At 41.6% G+C, this 22256-nt stretch overlaps 1 protein-coding gene across 1 annotated transcript in view; it reads left to right on the top strand.

The window, feature by feature from the left end:
* Positions 1 to 22256, top strand: part of LGR4 (leucine rich repeat containing G protein-coupled receptor 4) — a 107493-nt gene that overhangs the window by 39283 nt on the left and 45954 nt on the right. The window contains exon 2 of the mRNA XM_061380979.1: positions 19381 to 19452. Within this exon, the coding sequence (XP_061236963.1) occupies positions 19381 to 19452 (72 nt within the window). The remainder of the gene's footprint in view (positions 1 to 19380; positions 19453 to 22256) is intronic.

The raw sequence follows: 22256 nt of genomic DNA, 5'->3' as shown, positions 1-22256 counted from the left end.
TCTGACCCTCCTGTTAGGTCCTCAACTGATGGCAGGACCCTTTTCCCAGATCCATGAGTGAACAGAAAAATGTCAGCGTCCTCTTCAAGGTTCAGCTTTCCCTTTCTCCCAGCCTCTAGTCACTGCGTTCTGTTGGTTCTGCCTCAGAGGGGGCTCTTTTCTTGCTCTTCCTCACTGGCCCTTGTGCCGTTGTGTCTCTCCCCTTCAACCTTCTCGCATCTATGATCGCCCTTTTATAAAACCACCCAAATGGGCTTGTACATTTGTTGACTTCTGAGTGCCAGACACAGAGAGAGTGCTCACAAAATACTAGTGTTAGCCTCCTTATTCCAAAAAGAATCCAAAATAACTTTTACAAAAATGCTTAAGATAAAATATAAAGTAAGTGGTTAGAAGACGTGTCCCCCACCCCTCAGTTAGGAATGGAAAATACCAACTGAAGACAGGAATTCCTGAATCTACTTATCTACTGTATATACATTTGCGAAAGGGAAGGTTACAGTTTTGGCTCAGAGAATCTTAAGAGATGATGGGAAGAGGAAGAGAGAATCCATTTCTGTGGTTGCACATTGTCTATATGATAGAAAAGATGTGCTGTGCAGGAGAAACACAGCTGTTCTTGGAATGGAGGTCAGAGAGAACTTTTTCCCAAGGGCTCTGATGAAGAGAGTACTGTGTGGCTTCATGCATCATAACCTCATCGAATTCTTACGATATCCATAGCAATCCGTTTCATGGCGATGCTGCTTCTGACCCCACTAAGCACGGGCCAGCAACAGCGTGTCAGCGTGCAATTCCAATCAAGGTCCTCAATAGTAAACACTGTGCCCATCCACTAGACTTTCTTTGCAAAGCAGCCTTCTTTATTTTCCTTAAACACTTTTCCATAGCTCCTTGTCTCTGTCCTCAAATTCTTTATTCTATGGACATTCAGTGTGCTCTGTAATATGAGCCTGTGTTAGCCTTCTGGGTTTGCCCCGACCTGTGAACTCTGCATCCCAGCCCGGCCAGCGTACTTGCTGTTTCCTGAACAGCTCTGTCCTTCACGCAGGCTGTTTCTTTAGCATCCAGGAAGTCCTGCCCTCCCTACCTTCTTACCTGATTTGCATCCAGCTCCTTCCTGTCTCCCCAGGTTAAGAGGGAATGTTTTAACCAGCAAGCCAATAAAGCTACACTGAACAACAAACTGTGAGTTCTTTACGTAAAACTGAACATATCAACCCTTCCATAAAGGTGTCCAGAATTTCATTTTACTGTTTGGCTTCATTTTATTTATTTACATACTTCTTTGCTTGGCTGCTTCCCTTGCAGCAAGGCATGTAGGATCTTAGGTCCTTGACCAGGGATTGAACCCATGCTCCTGGCAGTGGAAGCATGAACCCCTGACAACTGGGATCGCCAGGGAATTCCCAGCCTCATTTTAAGCTTAAGACTTCTTCAAGGACTAGCATCCTTACTATATAAGAAGCGACTTTTCATGCATTGGTTTGTCTCTTTCTGTGTTTTGGTTATCTCCCTTGCTCATTAGTTGAGCTACAGTTGAGGGGTTCAACCAGCTCTTACCTATTAACTTTAGAGTCTAAGCACCATTGAATATGTTTCTGGGGAAGTTATTTTGCCTAGTCCCAGAGCATACTGTTAAAATATTACAGCAGTATTTTCCAGTTTACAGTAGTAAAAGGAACCCTGATCTTGGATTTATCTTTTTAATTCTGATCTTGGTTTCTTTGATTAATTAAATTTAACCCCTCTGGGCCTCAGTTGCCTCATTATTAAAATGAGATGGTTAGACCAGATGGTGATGAGGAATGATGATAATAGTAAAAATAATAATGGCTGACTTTCATTGTTTGCTGTGGGCTAGGAAACTGTACTGGGCCCTGGCTAGAGGTTCCATCCTTTAATCTTCACAGCGACATTCTAAAGTCAGAAGTGTTATCCCCATTGACGCTTGAAGAAACCAAGGCACAGAGAAATTAGGGGATTTTGCTGAGGGTTATACAGCCGGTGAGCCGGCAGAGCTGTGTTCAAACACAGGGCTCTTGGTCAGGCTTCTGGGAGAAACTTTTAACCACTCTGCTTTCTAGTTTAGTGGTTCTGTGAGATACTATTTTTAGGACAAAGCCTGTATTTTGAATTTTTGAGGAAGAAAAATTAGTTACTGAAATCCAATTTTAATCATTCCTCCCAAGCTATTTTTAAACCCAGGAACTTGTATTGAAATGAACGCCTTGCTCTCTTTCCCCCAAATGTGTTTGCATGTGAGGTTGTTACTTGGTTATAGCAGTAGCCTGTGGGAGGAAGTCTGTCATTAGTGCTCTTTGCTGTCCATAAGCAATGTGCTCTTGGTGTCTGTCCCGGGAGCAGATCAAATGTCAGCTGTCAGGATGAAGATATTTTATGTGCCCCCTCCTTTCTTTTCTCCTGCAGCCAGGTCTTTGACCGTCTTTAGATAGGTGGGAAACTAAGCCTTTTTAAGCATTTCTCTTTTTTGGGAAATGCTCAGGAAGGACTTGTTACACGACTGATAGACAATTTAACGTAGTGTCTGCCGTGTCATTCATTAAACTGTGACTACACTGAGCTGAAGATTTGGGATACCATTGTGAGCAAAACACAGGGCCTGCCCTCGTGGAGCATAAGGTCTAAGTGGAAGAGCAGAAAATTGATCAAAGTGATAATTTACAAATGCTACAGATGTTCAATGAGATGTTTTCCATGTTATTATTTTTCTCATAATATTTTACAAATGAGGAATTAGCCTTTTATTTAAGCCCTCCCCAAGGCAATCCAAACCAAGATTTCCACTTCTTCCCATTGCAACTCATTCAACACTGTTCACTCATACCTATGGCTGTTAATGGATGATAATTCAATTTATCACCCAGATGACCTTACCTTTGAAAGTGAAAAGGAGCCCTATTAATAATTATGCTGAAACGATAGATATAAACTGGGATTGTCCAAGGCAGACTGGAATGTGTTGTCAACCTTCTTATTGGTACCTGAATTGACCTCCTAATCTTAAACATTCCTCAATTATGGTTAAGCTCTTTATGTGGAGAGAGTACATGTTTGTGTGTGTGCGTGTGTGTGCACGCCTGCACTGATGAACAAATGAATCAGAAGTGTGTGCCTGATTTCCCTGGGGGTCAAGGGTATTAAATATCCTCTTCCTTATAGGAATTTATTTTCTAAGACATTATTTCTTTTCAACTTTCAGCAAAACTGCTTCAATAAAACATCAAGTCAACTGTAGAACTGAGAGATTTTATTAGGTAGACATTCTAAAGTAATAACCTTTTTTTTTAACTATCCGTCATGCCTTTGTTGTTTTGTTTTTTAATTTTTATTTGAGTATAGTTGATTTAGAATGTTGTGTTAGGTTCGGGCATACAACAAAGTGAATCAGTTATACATATACATATATCCACTCTTTAGATTATTTTCCCGTATAAGTCATTACAGAGTATTGTGCTTTGGGGTTCCTAGTGTATATGTCTCTATCTCTTTTTTTTTTAATAAATAGATTTCAGGGTAGCCCATTGTTTTCTGTCCAGGATAAAAAAACAAAGGACCATATTACCCATAATGATTGCGAAATTCAAAAGGACACTGAAGTGTTTTGTGTCCCAGCCTTTTTAGAATGTGAAGACTTGTAAAAAAATGGAGCTGTCCACAAGTATTACAAAGCCTCAGAGTTGAGAGTATTTGTTCTCAAAGATGCAGGATCGTCTCAGGTTTGACTGCCTGGCTTCTTCTGCATTGACTTAAATGAGTTGTAGGTCATTCCCAAGGGGATGTCCTGAATGACTTTTTGTAAACTGTCATCATCAGTGTCTGTTGTCTAGCAGTCAACAGAAATGGTTGTGTCATCCCAGTTACAATTTTGAGTCACTCCTCTAAGCATAGAATACATTTTACAAGCCCTTTAAAAAGATGACCATCAGAGAGGAGAAGAGAGAGGGTGTGTAGTGTGTGTTTGAGGAGGTATTGCGTGCCTCCTGGCTTGAAGGGAAGCGATTGCCCCACAGAACCGGCATCGTAGGGATGGTGAAACCCCAGCGTCTGCCCCTGGGTTCAGGCCTTGACCGCTGGTAGCTGGCCTTGGGGTGTAAGCTGCCTCATGGTTTGAAATTTTCCTCTTGCCTCCACATAATGAGGTCAGTGCCTCCTATTGCCCAGGCTGATTATTGGATGTGCAGACAGTGCTTGCTGGGAAGCGTCTCTTGGATTTGGGGCCTTGGAAGGGGTGTACTGGAGTATAGTTTTTGTTACTGTTGTTTTAAACCTTTAAGTCACTACATTAGTAAAGCATGGTTTTGTCAGATTATTTATAAACATCTTAGACACATACAGACTTCCCTGGTGGCTCAGACGGTGAAGCGTCTGTCTATAATATGGGACACCTGGGTTTGATCCCTGGGTTGGGAAGATCCCCTGGAGAAGGAAATGGCAATCCACTCTAGGGCTATTGCCTGGAAAATCCCATAGACAGAGGAGCCTGGTAGGCTACAGTCCATGGGGTCTCAAAGAGTCGGACACGATTGAGCGACTCCACTTTTCACTTTCACTATACACAGTAAGTGAAAAATTATCATGCTGTTATCTACTTCTAGAAATCTGGATAGAGCCCAGGATGTGGTTTGCTGATGTTGTTTAGTCGTTAAGTCATGTCTGACTCTCTGCGACCCCATAGACTGTAGCCCACCTGGCTCCTCTGTCCATGGAATTCTCCAGTCAAGAATACTGGAATGTGTAGCCATTCCCTTCTCCAGGCAGTCTTCCTGACCCAGGGATTGAACCCACGGATTGAACCTGCCATCTGCACCGGCAGGCAGATTCTTTACTGCTGAGCCACCAGGGAAGCCCCAGAGCCCAGGGTGAACAAATAGAAATTTAGCAAACTCAGCTGATTTATTGACAGTTATGTTGAAACAGTTGAAAAGTAATAGTGTAATATAGTGTTTTAAATGTGTGCCTGTATGTCTGTCTCTCCTTTGTAATTTTTAAAATTAATTTATTTATTTTTATTATCCTTGGTTTATTATAAAGGATTTAAAATGAAAAGCCAGATGAAGAGGTACAGAGGATGAAGTTCCTCCGAAAGGTCTGGAGCACAGAAGCTTCTGTCCCCGTGGAATTGGGGGGCGTGACCCTCCCAGCACGTGGATATGTTAAAAGCTGAGAAGTTTTCCAAACCTCCTCATTTAGGGTTTTTTTGGTGGCTGCATTACATAGGTGTGATTGATTAAACCATTGGCCATACATAGTTGAACTCAAATCAGCAGCCCCTCTTACCTCCCCAGATATCAGGGAGTGGGGCTAAAGGTACATTTTTTTTTTCTGATTTTGGTATTAGAATTATTATTTTTAAAAAATCTTTGCCACTTATCTATACTAACAGCCTCTCCTTGCCACCCCCCCCACCGCCTTTTTTTTAATGAAGAAAGTTCGGGGTGGCCATGTGACCCTTCTCTCAAACTGTTGCTGTCTGTTTTAGAAACTGCTGTCACTGAAGTATGACGGTGCTGGGGCGTACTTAAAGGACTGCTTTAAAGGTTCCTTATATCCATTCTACCTGGTGGTGCTGGGGAAGCAGCTGTAGTTTTGAATCCATTTGGCAGGAGGAATAAAAAGATTTGGCTTGAAGAGCCAAGTTCTTGAACTGATGGTTCTCACTATATCACACGGACAGTATACTTGAACTTGAAACTAAACTCTGTGTATGAATCAGGAAGACCGAAGCCCACATCTGCTGAAACAAAATTTCCTGAGACAGTACTTACCTTAATTACATTTAATGCATTCTGATGTTTTTCTGTTTTATTCTCTATTCCTTCATATCTTAGTTGAAAAAAAAAGTTGGCTCTGACCCATTAAAGTGATTTCACCATCCATTAATTGGTTGTGAGCTGAAGTTTTAAAAAATACGCGTCTAAACAGTTTTCTTGGGTGGGTGTGCACGTTTAAAGGCAAGGACCATGAAGTAATGTTTTCCTATCAGTGGTGTTAATAAGTGTAGCCATAATAAAACAGCAACCGTTTAGTTAATTAGAATATTTACCATAATAAATGCCGTGGGATTGATTTCTTTATGAATAGTGCATTTTGTCTGCTAGGATGAAGTAATTGAGTGTTTCTAATCAGCCCGGATGACAATCCTTACAATGCTTCTTGTTGATGTTAAATGGACTATTGAAATAGCATTTTGTTTGTGTGTCTTGGCTGGTAATGAGCACTGTTTTGTCATCGTTAGGGTTACCAGAACAGCTGTTGACACCCAGAGAATGTCTGAGAATGCCCGTTAAGTAGCAAGAAAACAAGGAATATTACAGTTTAACCCTTGTCTATTCCATGTGATGCCAGATGCTAGGGGTCCTCATTCAAACTATACAAAAGAAAATAATGTTCTTTTTGTCTTTGGTATTCAATTGTTCTTTGCCATTTACTAAACACTGCTCTAGATTTAGAACATTTTACATTTTCCCCTTTAGGACACACTTGAAAACAGGCTGTGTTTAAAATGACAAAAAGCAAAAAAGCCTCAAAAACAATCAGAATTTCTTTCCATATTAGAAAAGATATTGAATTAGCCTAACTGGCTTTATTTTTTAAAGCTACTCTTTTGAGGATGTGTAATGTAAGTGACACATGACTTTTGTTGCAGTATGAAATTTACGCACCTCTATTTTGCTCTCTCTGTCTTCTACCTTGTTGGGTTAGCATCTCCTTGAAGAACACACCCTTCAGTGTCTCCTAGACTGTATTGCTTCACCGAGACCATAAACAATTACGGCATAAAATATTACCTTTGGAAATGAAGTCATGCGTCTTTCTTAATTGCTGAACCCTTGTAATTCTGAAGGGGGTATGTTTAAGTCTGTCCTGATACACACACTTGCTAACATAAGCAAATGTAGCCTGCACATATAGGAAAAATGTGAATCACAGGGTTTCTTATTTTCTACTAATTATGCGTGGAATGTGCAGGAGCAGGAATGTCGAAGTAGAAGTCATAATGATAGATTTTAAAAGGACCTTCGAAGTTAGCAAGTACAGGATATTTTACAGCAGAGGAAGCTGAGTTCCAGAGGAGCTGGAATTTCTTCTTCCTAACTTCCCTTCCTTCCACCCCATGGCAGTAGATGGCTGCTAGAACGATCTTTCTACAGCAAATGTGACGTGCTTAGTCTTCCTCTGGTAGCTTCCCATTCTTTCGGAATAAAGTTGTGATTTCTTGAAATCATTCACAGAGGCCTTTGGGGATGTATTTTCTGCTTGTCTTGGTAGCTTCTTTTGCCAGTTATATCCATTCTGCTTTAGTACTTCAGTTCCTGTATAGTTTTATATTGTTGACCCCTCTAGTTTTATCTCATTTAACATATTCCCACTGTCTATGAACAAAGCTAGTGGAGGTGATGGGATTCCAGCTAAACTATTTCAAATCCTTTAAAAATGATGCTTTGAAAGTGCTGCACTCAATATGCCAGCAAATTTGGAAAACAGCAGTGGCCGCAGGACTGGAAAAGGTCAGTTTTCATTCCAATCCCAAAGAAAGGCAATGCCAAAGAATGCTCAAACTGCCACACAATTGCACTCATCTCACACGCTAGTAAAGTAATGCTCAAAATTCTCCAAGCCAGGCTTCAGCAGTACGTGAACCGTGAACTTCCAGATGTTCAAGCTGGTTTTAGAAAAGGCAGAGGAACCAGAGATCAAATTGCCAACATCCTCTGAATCATGAAAAAGGAACAGAGTTTCAGAAAAACATCTACTTCTGCTTTATTGACTATGCCAAAGTCTTTGACTGTGTGGATCACAATCAACTGTGGAAAATTCTGAAAGAGATGGGCATACCAGACCACCTGACCTGTCTCTTGAGACACCTGTATGCAGATCAGGAAACAACAGTTAGAACTGGACATGGAACAACAGACTGGTTCCAAATAGGAAAAGGAGGACGTCAAGGCTGTATATCGTCACCCTGCTTATTTAACTTATATACAGAGTACATCATGAGAAACACTGGGCTGGAAGAAGCACAAGCTGGAATCAAGATTGCTGGGAGAAATATCAATAACCTCAGATATGCAGATGACACCACCCTTATGGCAGAAAGTGAAGAGGAACTAAAAAGCCTTGTGATGAAAGTGAAAGAGGAGAGTGAAAAAGTTGGCTTAAAGCTCAACATTCAGAAAACGAAGACCATGGCATCTGGTCCCATCACTTCATGGTACATAGATGGAGAAACAGTGTCAGACTTTATTTTTCTGGGCTGAAAAATCACTGCAGATGGTGACTGCTGCCATGAAATTAAAAGATTCTTCCACTTTGGAAGGAAAGTTATGACCAACCTAGATAGCGTATTCAAAAGCAGAGACATTATTTTGCCAACAAAGGTCCACCTAGTTAAGGCTATGGTTTTTCTAGTAGTCATGTATGGATGTGAAAGTTGGACTATAAAGAAAGCTGAGTACCAAAGAATTGATGCTTTTGAACTGTGGTGTTGGAGAAGACTATTGAGAGTCCCTTGGAGTGCAAGAAGATCCAACCAGATATCTAGGAAATCAGTCCTGAATATTCATTGAAAGGACTGCTGTTGACACTGAAACTCCAATACTTTGGCTACCTGATGCGAAGAGCTACTCCTTGGAAAAGACCCTGATGCTGGGAAAGATTGAAGGCAGGAGGAGAAGGGGATGGTAGAGGATGAGATGGTTGGATGACATCACCGACTCAATGGGCATGAGTTTGAGTAAACTCTGGGAGTTGGTGATGGACAGGGAGGCCTGGCGTGCTGCAGTCCATGGGGTCGCAAAGAGTCAGACACGGCTGAGTGACTGAACTGAACTGAACTGTGTAGAAGGCACCCTCTACCCAAACAAACAAGTTATCGATTCAGAGGCTTTCAATTTTTTTTTCCTATGAATCCAGTGACAACTATGTTTTACACCATGGCCCAAAGTATATATGAAATCTAAATAATTGTCATGAAATAGTATTTATTCTTTGTCTGTGTGACATGTTTAACTTTGAGATTAACTGTTCCTTGAGAAATTGAAAGTCTTGGTTGCTCAGTCGTGTCTTGACTCTTTGAGACCCCATGGACCCCCACCAGGCTCCTCTGTCCATGGAATTCTCCAGGCAAGAATACTGGAGTGGGTTGCCATTCTCCAGGGAATTTTCCTGACCCAGGGATAGAACCCAGGTCTCTTGCATTGCAGGCAGATTCTTTACTGTCTGAGCCACCAGGAAAGCCCAACTATTCCTTTTATTTCTTTTTTTAAATGCCATTGTCACTTACTGAATGGATTTCAGATCCCTCTCTGTGCTGCCAGCTTCCTACGGGAAGTTTGGAAGCATTTGGGGAAAGTTGTTAGTTGCACTGATTAGTGCATTGGAGGACCGGGGTGCCAGGTACTATATAGAGAGCAAGACTGTCTTGAATAATGAAGAATCATCTTGCTCAAAAGCCAGTTGCATCTCTGCTGAAAAACAGTGTTGACCTAATGTATGAGACCACAGATTGAAATAGCAGCTCTCTATAAAGGAATATCTGTCCTTTCTACCTCAGTACCACAGCCCTGCGTCTGGAAGCCTCTCTCTGGCTCCAGTTAGGCTGACCATCTTCCCTTGCTGTACCATGCAGATCATGGTATTTATTTATTGCTTTGTTATTGCAGAGCACCCTTAGGGTAATCTTACCTGTCTTTGTCTATCCGGGACCCAGCACACAGTCCGTCACAATCCTAACAGGTGCTCAATAAAGAAAGAATGCAGAGGCTTGGTCCAGTGCCCTCCAGGTAGATAGCAGAGGATGTAAAAACAACCAAAACAACACCAAAAAAGCAAATCAAAAACAAAAATTCTGTAGGTTTCCTGACTCTCAAGCCAAACCAGTGCTGTGCATCATGTTGTTTGGTTTTGGGGCAGGGTTGGAAAAGAGGACTTCTAGCCTCAGGATGAATTATTTTTCCTGTGGGAGAAATGTGAAAAGATAATATCATGTACACATACTTATTTGTGAAGGCCAACACAGGCCTTGAGGTTTAATTTACATACAGTAAAATATGTACTTTTACTTTTTAGCATGCAGTTCTGAGAGTTTTGATAAATGTATACAACCATGTAACCACACCATGCAAATCAAGATATACACCATTTCCACTGGGCCAAAAAAGTTCTTTCATTTCCCTTTGTAGTCAGCCTTTCTCCTGTCCCATATACCTTGTTCATGGTCATAAGTGTATGTTTAATTTTATAAGAAACTGCCATACTGTTTCCAGAGTGGTTGTGCCACTAACAGTGTGTGAGAATCCCAGTTTGTCTATATCCTTGCCAGCACTTGTTACTGGCGATTTATTTTTTTGCATTTTCACTTCAGTTCAGTTGCTCATTCGTGTCCGACTCTTTGCGACCCCATGGATTGCAGCATGCCAGGCTTCCCTGTCCATCATTTTGCATTTTAGCCATTCTAATAGCTGAGTGCTATCTCATTGTGAATTTGCATTTCACTAATGATGCTGTGAAAGTGCTGCACTCAATATGTCAGCAAATTTGGAAGACTCAGCAGTGGCCACAGGACTGGAAAAGGTCAGTTTTCATTCCAGTCCCAAAGAAAGGCAATGCCAAAGAATGCTCACACTGCCACACAGTTGCACTCATCTCACACGCTAGTAAAGTAATGCTCAAAATTCTCCAAGCCAGGCTTCAGCAAAACATGAAGTGTGAACTTCAGATGTTCAAGCTGGTTTTAGAAAAGGCAGAGGAACCAGAGATCAAATTGCCAACATCCGCTGGATCATGGAAAAAGCAAGAGACTTCCAGAAAAACATCTATTTCTGCTTTATTGACTATGCCAAAGCCTTTGACTGTGTGGATCACAATCAACTGTGGAAAATTCTGAAAGAGATGGGCATACCAGACCACCTGACCTGCCTCTTGAGAAACCTGTATGCAGGTCAGGAAGCAACAGTTAGAACTGGACATGGAACAACAGACTGGTTCCAAATAGGAAAAGGAGGACATCAAGGCTGTATATCGTCACCCTGCTTATTTAACTTATATACAGAGTACATCACGAGAAACGCTGGGCTGGAAGAAGCACAAGCTGGAATCAAGATTGCCAGGAGAAATATCAATAACCTCAGATATGCAGATGACACCACCCTTATGGCAGAAAGTGAAGAGGAACTAAAAAGCCTCATGATGAAAGTGAAAATGGAGAGTGAAAAAGTTGGCCTAAAGCTCAACATTCAGAAAATGAAGATCATGGCATCCGGTCCCATCACTTCATGGTAAATAGATGGAGAAACAGTGTCAGACTTTATTTTTCTGGGCTCCAAAATCACTGCAGATGGTGACTGCTGCCATGAAATTAAAAGATACTTCCATTTTGGAAGGAAAGTTATGACCAACCTAGATAGCGTATTCAAAAGCAGAGACATTACTTTGCCAAGAAAGGTCCTTCTAGTCAAGGCTGTGGTTTTTCCTGTGGTCATGTATGGATGTGAGAGTTGAACTGTAAAGAAAGCTGAGCACCAAAGAATTGATGCTTTTGAACTGTGGTGTTGGAGAAGACTCTTGAGAGTCCCTTGGACTGCAAGGAGATCCAACCAGTCCATTCTGAAGGAGATCAGCCCTGGGATTTCTTTGGAAGGAATGATGCTAAAGCTGAAACTCCAGTACTTTGGCCACCTCATGTGAAGAGTTGACTCATTGGAAAAGACTCTGATGCTGGGAGGGATTGGGGGCAGGAGGAGAAGGGGACGACGGAGGATGAGATGGTTGGATGACATCACCGACTCGATGGACATAAGTTTGAGTGAACTCCGGGAGTTGGTGATGGACAGGGAGGCCTGGCGTGCTGCAATTCATGGGGTCGCAAAGAGTCGGACATGACTGAGCGACTGAACTGAACTGAACGACTAATGTTGAACATCTTTTTATATGCTTTTTGCCATTTGTGTAATCTTTTGTCATTGTGTAATAGGTGAAGGGCCTATTCAAACCTTTTGCCCATTGAAAAATCAGATTTTTTATTGACTTTTGAGAGTTCTTTCCAGGTTATAAATACAATCCTTTATCCCAGATGTGTTTTGCAAATGTTGTCTTCCAGTTTGTTTTGTCTTTTATTATATTCTTAACAGTGGCAATGGAGCTTTGAAAGTCTTTAAAAATGCTAAAAGGGGTTTTCATCCATAAAAGTAGATGATTATAAGACAAATTCAGCATTCTTCTCTACATCTTGCAAGGCTCTTGTAAGGCTCAAGAAATCCCGTTTTGGATTCTTCCTGCTGGGAAGCACTGAGCCCTTATGCTTGAAACACCAGGGAAGATGCCAGATAGTATGGAGCCAATTTATCCTGCTGCCTAAAATTAGAGTGGAAGCATTTTACACAGCATCAGAAGGGTGTCCATCATGCCATCTAGCAGTGAGAAAAGACGTAAGGTTAAAAAATATCTCAGAGCAAACTCTGACTAAAATGGCTCCCATTCTATTTTGGCCCCATTTCTGCAGTGTAATTAGAGAGCAGTATCTTTACACATATGTAGCTGTTCTTATTGTTTCCAAAATGCAAGAATGCATTTTAGAAAGGTTAAATTTAATTGCACGTTGCAACAATGTCTTCAGCAGTAATAGCCAGGTAAGAATAGAGCAGACTGATGAATTTTAATTGAAAGAAAGTAAGAGAACTGTGAACCTATCTTTTGGTATAAAAACTTCACCATCCTAGTGCAGGGCCTTGCACTTACATGTGTGCTTTGTACACATTTGTTAACTAGGTGACAGTGTATCTCTTTGTCTCTGGAAAAGAGACTTATCTCTTTTCTTTTTGGCACAGTGATTTCCGGGTGCAAAGGCGATCCCTCTCATGATGTATGGCTTGCCAAAAAATAGCATCAAGATATATATTAAATACACTTTCCTTAAAAGATATTTTCAGAGAATTTTTTTTTTCCACTTTGCAAGTGAAGAATCCTGTGTCAAGAGATCCACATATTTAGAATGATAGCATTTCATATTGGTGAAAATATATACCATCCATAGAAAAAGAACCTGTAATATCTCCCATAAAATAGGACAGTGGTCATTCCTGGGTATTGATATTGTTGATGGTTTTCTCTGTATGTCAGTGCTTTAAAAACAGCGAATATTGGTTGCTTTGTTATAAAAGTGGTGAGTGAAAGAGAGCACTTGCCCAAAGGTTCAGAATCCTGTCAGAAAAGAAATTAAACTTGGGACTGCGCTGCTGGTCCAGTGGCCGTGACTGAGCTCCCAATGCGTGGGACCTGGGTTCAACCCCCAGTCAGGGAACCAAATCCCACGTGCTGCAACTAAGACCTGGCACAGCCGAATCGATAAACAAATACTGAGAGGGGAAAAGGGGGAATTAAGCTCTTCATACGCCTTGTCTAGAACCTTGGTGGTGTGTGTGCGTCTACATCACTTCTCTGTGAGAGAGACCTTCCCTTCCAGTGTGTCCCACCAGGGACGTTTTTCAAATTTAGATTGTTTTTCATTTTTGTTCACACAGTAGACATCTGTGGGCCTGAAAACTTCTGGTGGATGACAAGACCCTCGAAAAGTCATTGGAATAGTATTAGTTCTTTATCATTGTCAGCATGTGTCTGCTGAGTTTCAGGACATCACCACCATTTTCTGGAGAACGGTTTAGAGAATGGTGTGTTTTGTAGAAGCTGTTTGTAATTTATTAAACATAATTTATCGACTTCTCATATGGCCGGGTAATATTTGCGTTATTACTAACACCGTGGCAGCAAAAGTGCAGTTTTATCTAACACAAATAGGAGGGTTTATTCAAAGTTAGATAACATTGGGTCAATCACAGTATATTTAAAATTAAATAACCCTATGGCAAAAGGCCCAGACCAGCAAGCATGCGGTGGCGAAGTCCGCGGTGGTACTCTCTGGGCCATCAGCAAACAGGTTGGGCTCGCTTCGGGAGCATTTTACAGGGATTTTAAAAGGTATCTTGTTGAAACTTGATGTTCCTCTCTACTCAGTAGATGCTTTAGCATTAGTGAATTTTATGAGTGGAAAAAGGATAGTTTAACCACTGGGGAGATTTAGCAGTTTCAATTAAACAATTGCACCGTTTCAGTGTCAATTTTGAAGTCGGTGACTGCTGGTATTGGAGGTTTCACCTTTATTTTCCTAGTGGGGTGATGTACTTTGGCATTTTTGATCTCTGTTGTAAAAACTGGGGACTATTACATTGGGTGTGATATGCGTGTGCCCTGTTCCAGTTGGTATACCTTGAGAGGCCTAAATTATAAAGAAATCTGTTATGGAACCAGTATGTATAGAAAACATATATTCAGGCATTTCCCCCCATTAAGTAAAAGTTCTGGGTTCTATCGCCTGCTTCATCACTTATGGTGCAAAGTCCTCCTGGCGCAAAGCCATTTGAAAATGGCTCTTATCTTTCCTGTATTTCTAACAATTTTCCTATGAGGATGTAATTTCCTACCTCCTTCTCTCCCTTGTCTCCCTTCCTTCTCTGTCGTCAACCAGGCCTCAACATTCTACTTTTTTTAAAGCAAAGTTCTTTGGTCTCAAGGGCTCTTCTATCTCAACATCTTTGACTCCTGGAATTCTGGAGTTTAGAATCCAGTTTTGCAGTTAGGAACAACTCCAGGTTCTAGACCTTCTGCACCATTTAGTATTTCCCTTGTGTAAAAGTGGTTTCTTTTCTGGGGAAGCAGGCCACCAAAGGCAGTGAGGTGCTTGGCCTGCTGGCTCTCGGTCCAGTGGATTCACACAGCTTCTAGGAGCAGAGGACATAACACCTGTTACTTATTTAGCTTTTTATATGTGACTTGACATGGGCTCCCCTGGTGGCTCAGTGGTAAAGAATCCTCCTGCCAATGCAGGAGATGCAGGTTCGATCCCTGGGTCGTGAAGAAACCCTGGAGTAGGATGTGGCTACCCACTGCAGTTTTCTTGCCTGGGAAATCCCATAGACAGAGGAGCCTCGTGGGCTACAGTCCATGGGGCTGGACTTACTGACTGAACAACAGCAACGTGGCTTGACATTTTCTGGTCTTTACAGAATGCTACAGGATTTAGTTACTACTGCCTCCTTTATCTAAATGAAGAAGCCAGGGCTCAGAAAAGATGACCAGTTTGCCCAAGACCACACAGCTAATGCTGGTGAATCCATATGAAAGCCTTAATCTTCGAGGCCTGTGCCCTTCCGTTTATGCCAGGTTGGCTCCAAGTAAGGCCATCCTTTCTCTTGAAATCACTCTTTGGAGGCTTTTGAGTTGGTGGTCTCTGACCTCATAAGATTATTTTGTTTTCTACCTTATACTTATTTTCTTCATAGGAACCCAGGATTGCAAATCTCCGGGTATAACTACAGATGTTCCTGGCAAGATTGTGTTGCTCATCATGAATGTCAAAGCACTGACCTAGGGGTGTTATCTTCTAGCTAAAAATTTTCTGTATCATTTTCTTTTACTTATGTACTTCAGTAATTTATAGGCCCATGAGCCCAATATATTTGTAATTATTGGCTTAGGGCTTCCATTTGTAAATTGTTACAGTTAAGTCATCACCCCCAGCATCCGAAGCCTGGAGCTCTCTTGCCCGGTGCTGGTGATGTCGGGTCTGGAATCTACTCTTGGGGCTGTCTGTAGGTTGTTTATCACCATTAGCCCTCATTATTTTAAATGAGTACCCACCCACCTTATACTCTGTAACCACATGTTTCCAGAGCTTCTCTGGAGATTATATCTTGCAGGTCCCCCCTCCCTTTCTTTTCTTTTTCTCCTCCTTACTTGCAAATGCTTTGTAAGTGAGGCCCAGAAAATATGAAGGAAAACACCTAAAAAAATAGTATGTGAAATTCAGATCAGTTTGGAAACAAGTGTTGCTTCTGACTCTGAAGCTTTGGGAGAAAAAAAAAACCCTCACCAAGTGTGTTTAACACGTATTAGTTTGTAAATATGGAGTCCCACTAATTGCGTTTATAGCTCACAGCAAAACTACCTGTTATGTCTTGTTACTCTGAGGGGGGAAAAATGAGAGAGTTATATAGGTGTATGCATTTTACAAAATTGGAATTCAGGGAAGAGTGTGGTGTAAATTCTTCTATAATTATGTCTTTTTCTGCTGAGGCAGTTAGTCAGTTTTTCTGTTGCTGTGATGCTCACCTGAATTCAGGTGTCCCAAACTTAGAGGAAGGGCTTCCCAGGTGGCTTAGTGGTAAGAGAATCCACTTGCCAATGCAGGAGATATGGGTTTGATCCCTTGTTTGGGAAGATCCTCTGGAGGAGGAAATGGCAACCTGCTGCAGTATTCTTGCCTAGGAAGTCCCACGGACAGAGGAGCCTGGTGGACTGCAATCCATGTGTCACAAAGAGCCAGACATGACTGAGCACACGCACATGCAAATTTAGAGGAAATGGTATGGAGTACCTCCTTTCATAAAGAAATAAATTATGGTTGTCCTCCTTTTCCCTGTTAATTGGAATGACTAAAGAACACCAAAATTGTGTGATATTTTGCAGAATCGCTGCTTACTTATTAGCTTGCTTTTCCATGTGATTAAAAGTTTTGTTGTGTTCTTACCAATTATTTTATTGGTTAAAGGTAAATGTGTTTTGGTTAAAGGTAAATGTGACAGAGGATGAGATGGTTGGATGGCATCACCGACTCAATGGACATGAGTTTGAGTAAACTCCGAGAGTTGGTGATGGACAGGGAGGCCTGGTGTGCTGCGGTCCATGGGGTCGCAGAGCTGGACACAACTGAGTGACTGAACTGAAATGTGTTTCCAGTGGAAGTGGTTCAGTTGTTTTATAATGACAAACCAGGAGTCTTTAAATGTTGCTTTATGGTCAGTTTTCAGAAAGCTGCCTTTTCCATCAGGTGAAAGTGAAAGTGAAGTCCTGTCTGACTCTTTGCCACCCTGTGGGCTGTAGACTACCAGGCTCCTCCATCCATGGGATTTCCAGGCAAGAGTACTGGAGTGGGTTGCCATTTCCTTCTCCAGGTGATCTTCCCGACCCAGGGATTGAACTCAGGTCTCCTGCATTGCAGGCAGACGCTTCACCCTCTGAGCCACCAGGGTCCGTGAACCTCATGTATTTTCATCAGGGAGGGTGAGCACCTCCATGAAAACTACCAAAAAAAGTGAATCATGGAAGTATATGTCAGGCCAGGAAGCACCTCAGTACATCAGTGCAGCTCCCCACCCCCACCATTTTACAGATAAGCAAACCATGGCCCAGGATTAAATAATATTCCTTCTGACCCCTGTTGGGGTGCTGTTTCTCTAGTATGTTGTTCCAGTGTTTATGAGAAATAAAAGGTTCCCCCCTCCCCTTCCCCAGGGATAATAATAGTTAACTAAATTAGTATCAGGGCCTGTATTTAAAAATAATAATTCCTAGAAAAGTGTATTAATTTTATTTTCTTATAAATTATCTTTAGTAGAATTTGAGTTGTTTTTAATGATAGACAACTTTGGAATGCATGTGAACCCCTTTGGTCAGAGGATTCATCTCCAGAGAATTTTCAGAATTTTGTTTCTTCAATAGCTAAAGCTATTTATAGTTTTATTATTATTATTATTATTTTCAAGCAGAAGCGCTCTTCCTGAGATCCTCTGATTATCTTGCCAAGGTCTTGGGGGCAGTGTCCCCCCCTCTTTTTAACCTTGGTTAGACTCAGGATTTGCTTTATGTCCTGACTACCACTGGAGCGAAGTAGCAGGATCCAAATGATGTTTTAAAAGACTCGAAGTTTGGAGTTAAGATCTTGGGCTCTGGAGCTCACATGTCCTGTTATACCACTTGCTGGTGGCCTCAGGGAGGTTATTTTGCCCCAGGAAGCCTCAGTTTCCCCCTTCATAGAATGAGATCAACGTGCAGTCTCATCCCCTGATCGGTATTTGCGACATGTCAGCTGCTACTGCTGTTTTTGCTACTGCATTGTTATTATTATTCCCAAGCCAAAATGTTTCCCAAACATGCCTTGAGAAAGGCTAGTAAGAAGGAAAGCAAATTCCACTTTTAACTGTTGATGAGAGGGAAGGTGGGGAGAAGGGACTGACCTATGTTGATACTCAGTGTCCTTTAAAGGAAAATTTTACCTGATCAGAGTAAGGAAAAGAAAGTGGTATTATTGTCAGCTGGTTTCTGTGTGCTTGATTTCTCTTCCACTTTCTTAGACCCATTTGTCTGATCCAGTCATGGGAAAGTCACGTGTGAATTTTTATCGTGCTTTATAGAAAGGAGAGACCTGTGGGCTGAACCACAGAGTTTAACAGCAGATAAACAGGCGGGGGCAGGCTTCCTTGGTGGCTTAGTGGTGAAGAATCCACCTGCCAATGCAGGAGATGTAATATCGACCCCTGGGTCAGGAAGATCCCCTGGAGGAGGAAATGGCAACCCACTCCAGTATTTTTGCCTGGAGAATCCCATGGACAGAGGAGCCTGGCAAGCTATAGTCCACGGGGTTGCAAAAGAGTCAGACATGACTTAGCGACAAAGCAGCAGCAACAACAGCAAAAGAGGCAGGGGGACCTGGGTGAGGGGGCAACCCAGAACCTGCAGGGACTGTCCCTGGTGAGGCTGCCTTCACCTCCGTATCACACTGTCCAGATTAAGCAGAGTGTGGAAGGAGAAAGCCAGGCCAAAAGACAGCTGTCAGAGAAGAAGAAAATGGTTAATAAAGTGTTTTGTTCAGCTGCTTGAACTAGTTAATTGTTGAGTTCTGTTGTCGAGTGGGTACCCTCCTTGCTGCTGTCTCTTTAAGGAAAAACTGGAAGTGGACCACATACCTGTCATGTACGCACTTGTTTGCAGCCTGCATCTATTCATAGGCTAAAAATGAAATCTACTTACAACTATTACCTGGAGGACTTTTATAGGTTTTACAGAAAATATGACTGGGGTACAGTTAGGACCTGTTTTATTATCCCTGACAGTGGCTTAAGAAGCCACCGTAGCTGTAGATCTCTTTTATCAAGTTCTGGGTATTCGTTTGCTTACTTTTGTCAGGTACACAGTACTTTGAATACCAGAGCCCTGAAAGGCCACACCAGCTCACTCACTGTGGGTAGTTGGAGACATTTTTTTCCCTAAGAATACTTAAAGGGCAAAAACCCAGTATCTGGATATAGCATAAATGATAGGGTATGATTTTTAATAAAACATTGAACTTTTCTGTTTTCTTAACATTGCATTCTGAAGCTAAATTATGACTATTCCTATGTCTGTCTTCTATGCTTATTTTTCTTGCTTCTTTACAAAATTTTATCACCTAATTATTTTTATGTCGAATTAAGTGCTTTAAGTATAATATAACATAATTAACAATCTTCTTAACTTTATGTTTTCCAGGGATATCAGCATGAATAACATTACTCAGTTACCAGAAGATGCATTTAAGAACTTCCCTTTTCTAGAGGAGTTGTAAGTATTCTTTTGAGAACTGTTTTTTTTGTTTATTTGAGTATTTCTCCTTTTCTCTTTGGAAGTTCTCACAACAGAGATTGTCTGCTGTTTCTCAGGGGACACTCAGAGAACTGGGTTCAGTGGCCTCAGAATAGTGGAAACCATGTGTTTTGGGGGAAGCAGACTTGAGTTTTTAAGAAATGTGATCGCTGAAGTTATTTTTGAAAGTCAGGATGAAAAATGCTACTTCCATGGGACTTTTTTGCTGCAATTGTTATGACCACGAATGAGGCAGTGAGTGACACAGGTTAATTACAGTGCTATCCCAAGATAACAAGCCTGCTATGTAATTACCATGATTGCCACAGGAGTTGCTGTGTGGGCAATAGAACTGTAAAGAATAATCCACAGCATTTCAGGGTCATGATGCAGCAGATGACCTCAATGTGAGCCAGCAGAAAACTTTCCTTGGACATGGGCAGGTGGTCTTTGGGAGAGGGGCAAAGACATGGAACATCCTTCGGGTCTCTGAGAACACCTTTAACGTTAAGCCTGTTTCTGAACTTGGCGGTGTCATCTCGCATTTCCAATTTAACAGCTTACATGGGGGAGAAGTTCTTTCCACCTGTAACCTCCATTTTGTTTTTCTCTCCACACCATTTAAAGTTCATCATCAAAATAAGCACTTTTAGATTTTATAGGAATTGGCAACAATCAATAGCTTTTAAGAATTCAGACGAAAAATAAAGTCATAGTTGACTTGAGTTAAATGGAGGGCTTTAAAAACAGCTAAGCTAATGGATTATGTAATATGTAGAGGCAAGAAGGTGACAGTTTGATGGTAAGAACATCAAAGAGCTATAGCCCTGAAGGAATCTAAATTCATATTACGGATTGTGCCCTACAGCCAGCTGTTGAGTTTTAGATCCAAGTCAGTGACTGTCTGTTTTATCTTAGGTCGGCCCCTCCCTGCACATGGGGACTCGGAATCGAAAATAAGACAGGCAGGTTGTGCTCCCAGTTTCTGACACTGTTGAAACAGCAGTTAAGGATTTAGTGAAGTTAAGAAGTTTTTCTTCCCACACTACTTAATTGAACGTAATGTTCCCACAGCAGAAGTTGGGCAGAGGTTCTTTGCCACTTCCAAGCTTGTGAACTGGGTCAAGTTATTTAACCTCCCTCGATTCAGTTTCTTTGTCTATAAGGTGCAGATAAGACAGAATGAATTAAAATAGATGTTAAATACTTAGGACAGTGCATGAAGCAGGGTGAGTGTAATGTAAATGCTGGCTGGTATTTATTTCATCATTTTAAAAGTGCTTAAGGTGGGGGTGGGGTGCGGGGAGCAGCAGCTTGTATACCAATTGTTGTCATGGGTTACAAGGTTTCAATGTATGTTTTACTTTATTTTTGCCTGTTTGTTTTTTTTTTTTCCCCTTGAATGAAATTAATTCCTTTGTAAGAAATAGCTCTTCGTTTTTAATTAGACATTTACATTGAATTTTGAAAAAGCAGTGAGCTGTGTGTTTGAAGCCCCCCAATTCCCACCCTCCCAATCAAGCTCAAAGATGCCTCAGCTATTTCTTTTCATTTCACATATAGTTTCAGCCTTTAGGATTAGTCTCCCTTTACAGAAGGAATCACGCAGTGAAAGGCCATTCATGAGCATGGGTTCAGCTGTTGGATCGCCCCCAGAGATACGAGACGCACTGGGCGAGAAGTGGAGACGCCTCCTTGCTCTGGTGAACCACGTGTGCACACCACGTTGTCAGTGCCTTTGACTGGCAGCCAGCCCCCTTGGAGGGATTGGCGGTGAGCGCCTGGATATGGAGTCCACCCTGGCTAATCTCTGCTTTGTGAAGTTCGCATCTTGGATTTCGTAAAACTCTCAAATGACCAAGCATATATCAAGCTCACAAATTCTGTCAACTGAGAGTTTTAATTGGAACCAAATTGGATTTGATGGCTAGTCTTTTGTAGCGAGGTTTTGTTTGCTTCACATTCTGCTTATGGCAGCAAGAAAGCCCATCCTATGAAGTCCGTATGGCTCCTGCAAATACTGTATAGGATTTCAGAAATGAATTTGGTCAGGAGTGCTGATGGTTAATTTTAAAGAGTCCTTCAGAATAGTCTTTCTCATGCTGGGTATACTTACAGGCATTTGAGGGAATTTCTTTTCCATGTTAATGGAATCAGGGTAAAAAGCCCGTGTTTTTTCTTTACAAAACACCGTAGCAGAGTTTGACATTCCAAAATGATGCTGCCAGGAGTATTGTAATATTCCAGAAACAGCATCACCCTTTGTCCAAAAGTCATCTGGAAGTCATTTAAGAGTGATTGTGAAGCTGAAGTGCCCGGAACAGAAATGAGTGATTTACTGAGGGCTTTTTTTTTTTTTTCCACAATAGTTAATGAGGTGTGCTTTACATGATGTGACTGGTTTGGCTGAATTTTATATGATAATTCAGAATGCTGGGAGTATTGGGTGGAATCAGTTCCCAACTTAAGAAGTGTTTATAGATGTTTACGCATTCACTTGTTCTTTCGACAAACACTGAATCCGGCTCTGTGCTGGGTCCTCTGATGGGTGTCAGGGGCACCAGGACAAGTTAAGTGTGGTCTTTGTCCTTGGAGCTGACAGTCTGTCCAGTACCATTTCCACTAGCCACAGATGGTTCTTTAAATCTAGACTTACAATAATTAAAACTAAAATAAATGCTCCGTTGTTAGTGGAGCTAGCCATCTTTCAAGTGCTCAGTAACCACCTGTGGCTCGTGACTCTTGTGATGGACAGTGCCCATGTAGACAGTTTCCATCGCTGC

Source organism: Bos javanicus, chromosome 15 (genome assembly GCF_032452875.1).
Source record: "Bos javanicus breed banteng chromosome 15, ARS-OSU_banteng_1.0, whole genome shotgun sequence".
NCBI lineage: Eukaryota > Metazoa > Chordata > Mammalia > Artiodactyla > Bovidae > Bos > Bos javanicus.
Note: the sequence above shows the minus strand (reverse complement) of the source record. Positions and strands in the feature narration are given on the sequence as shown.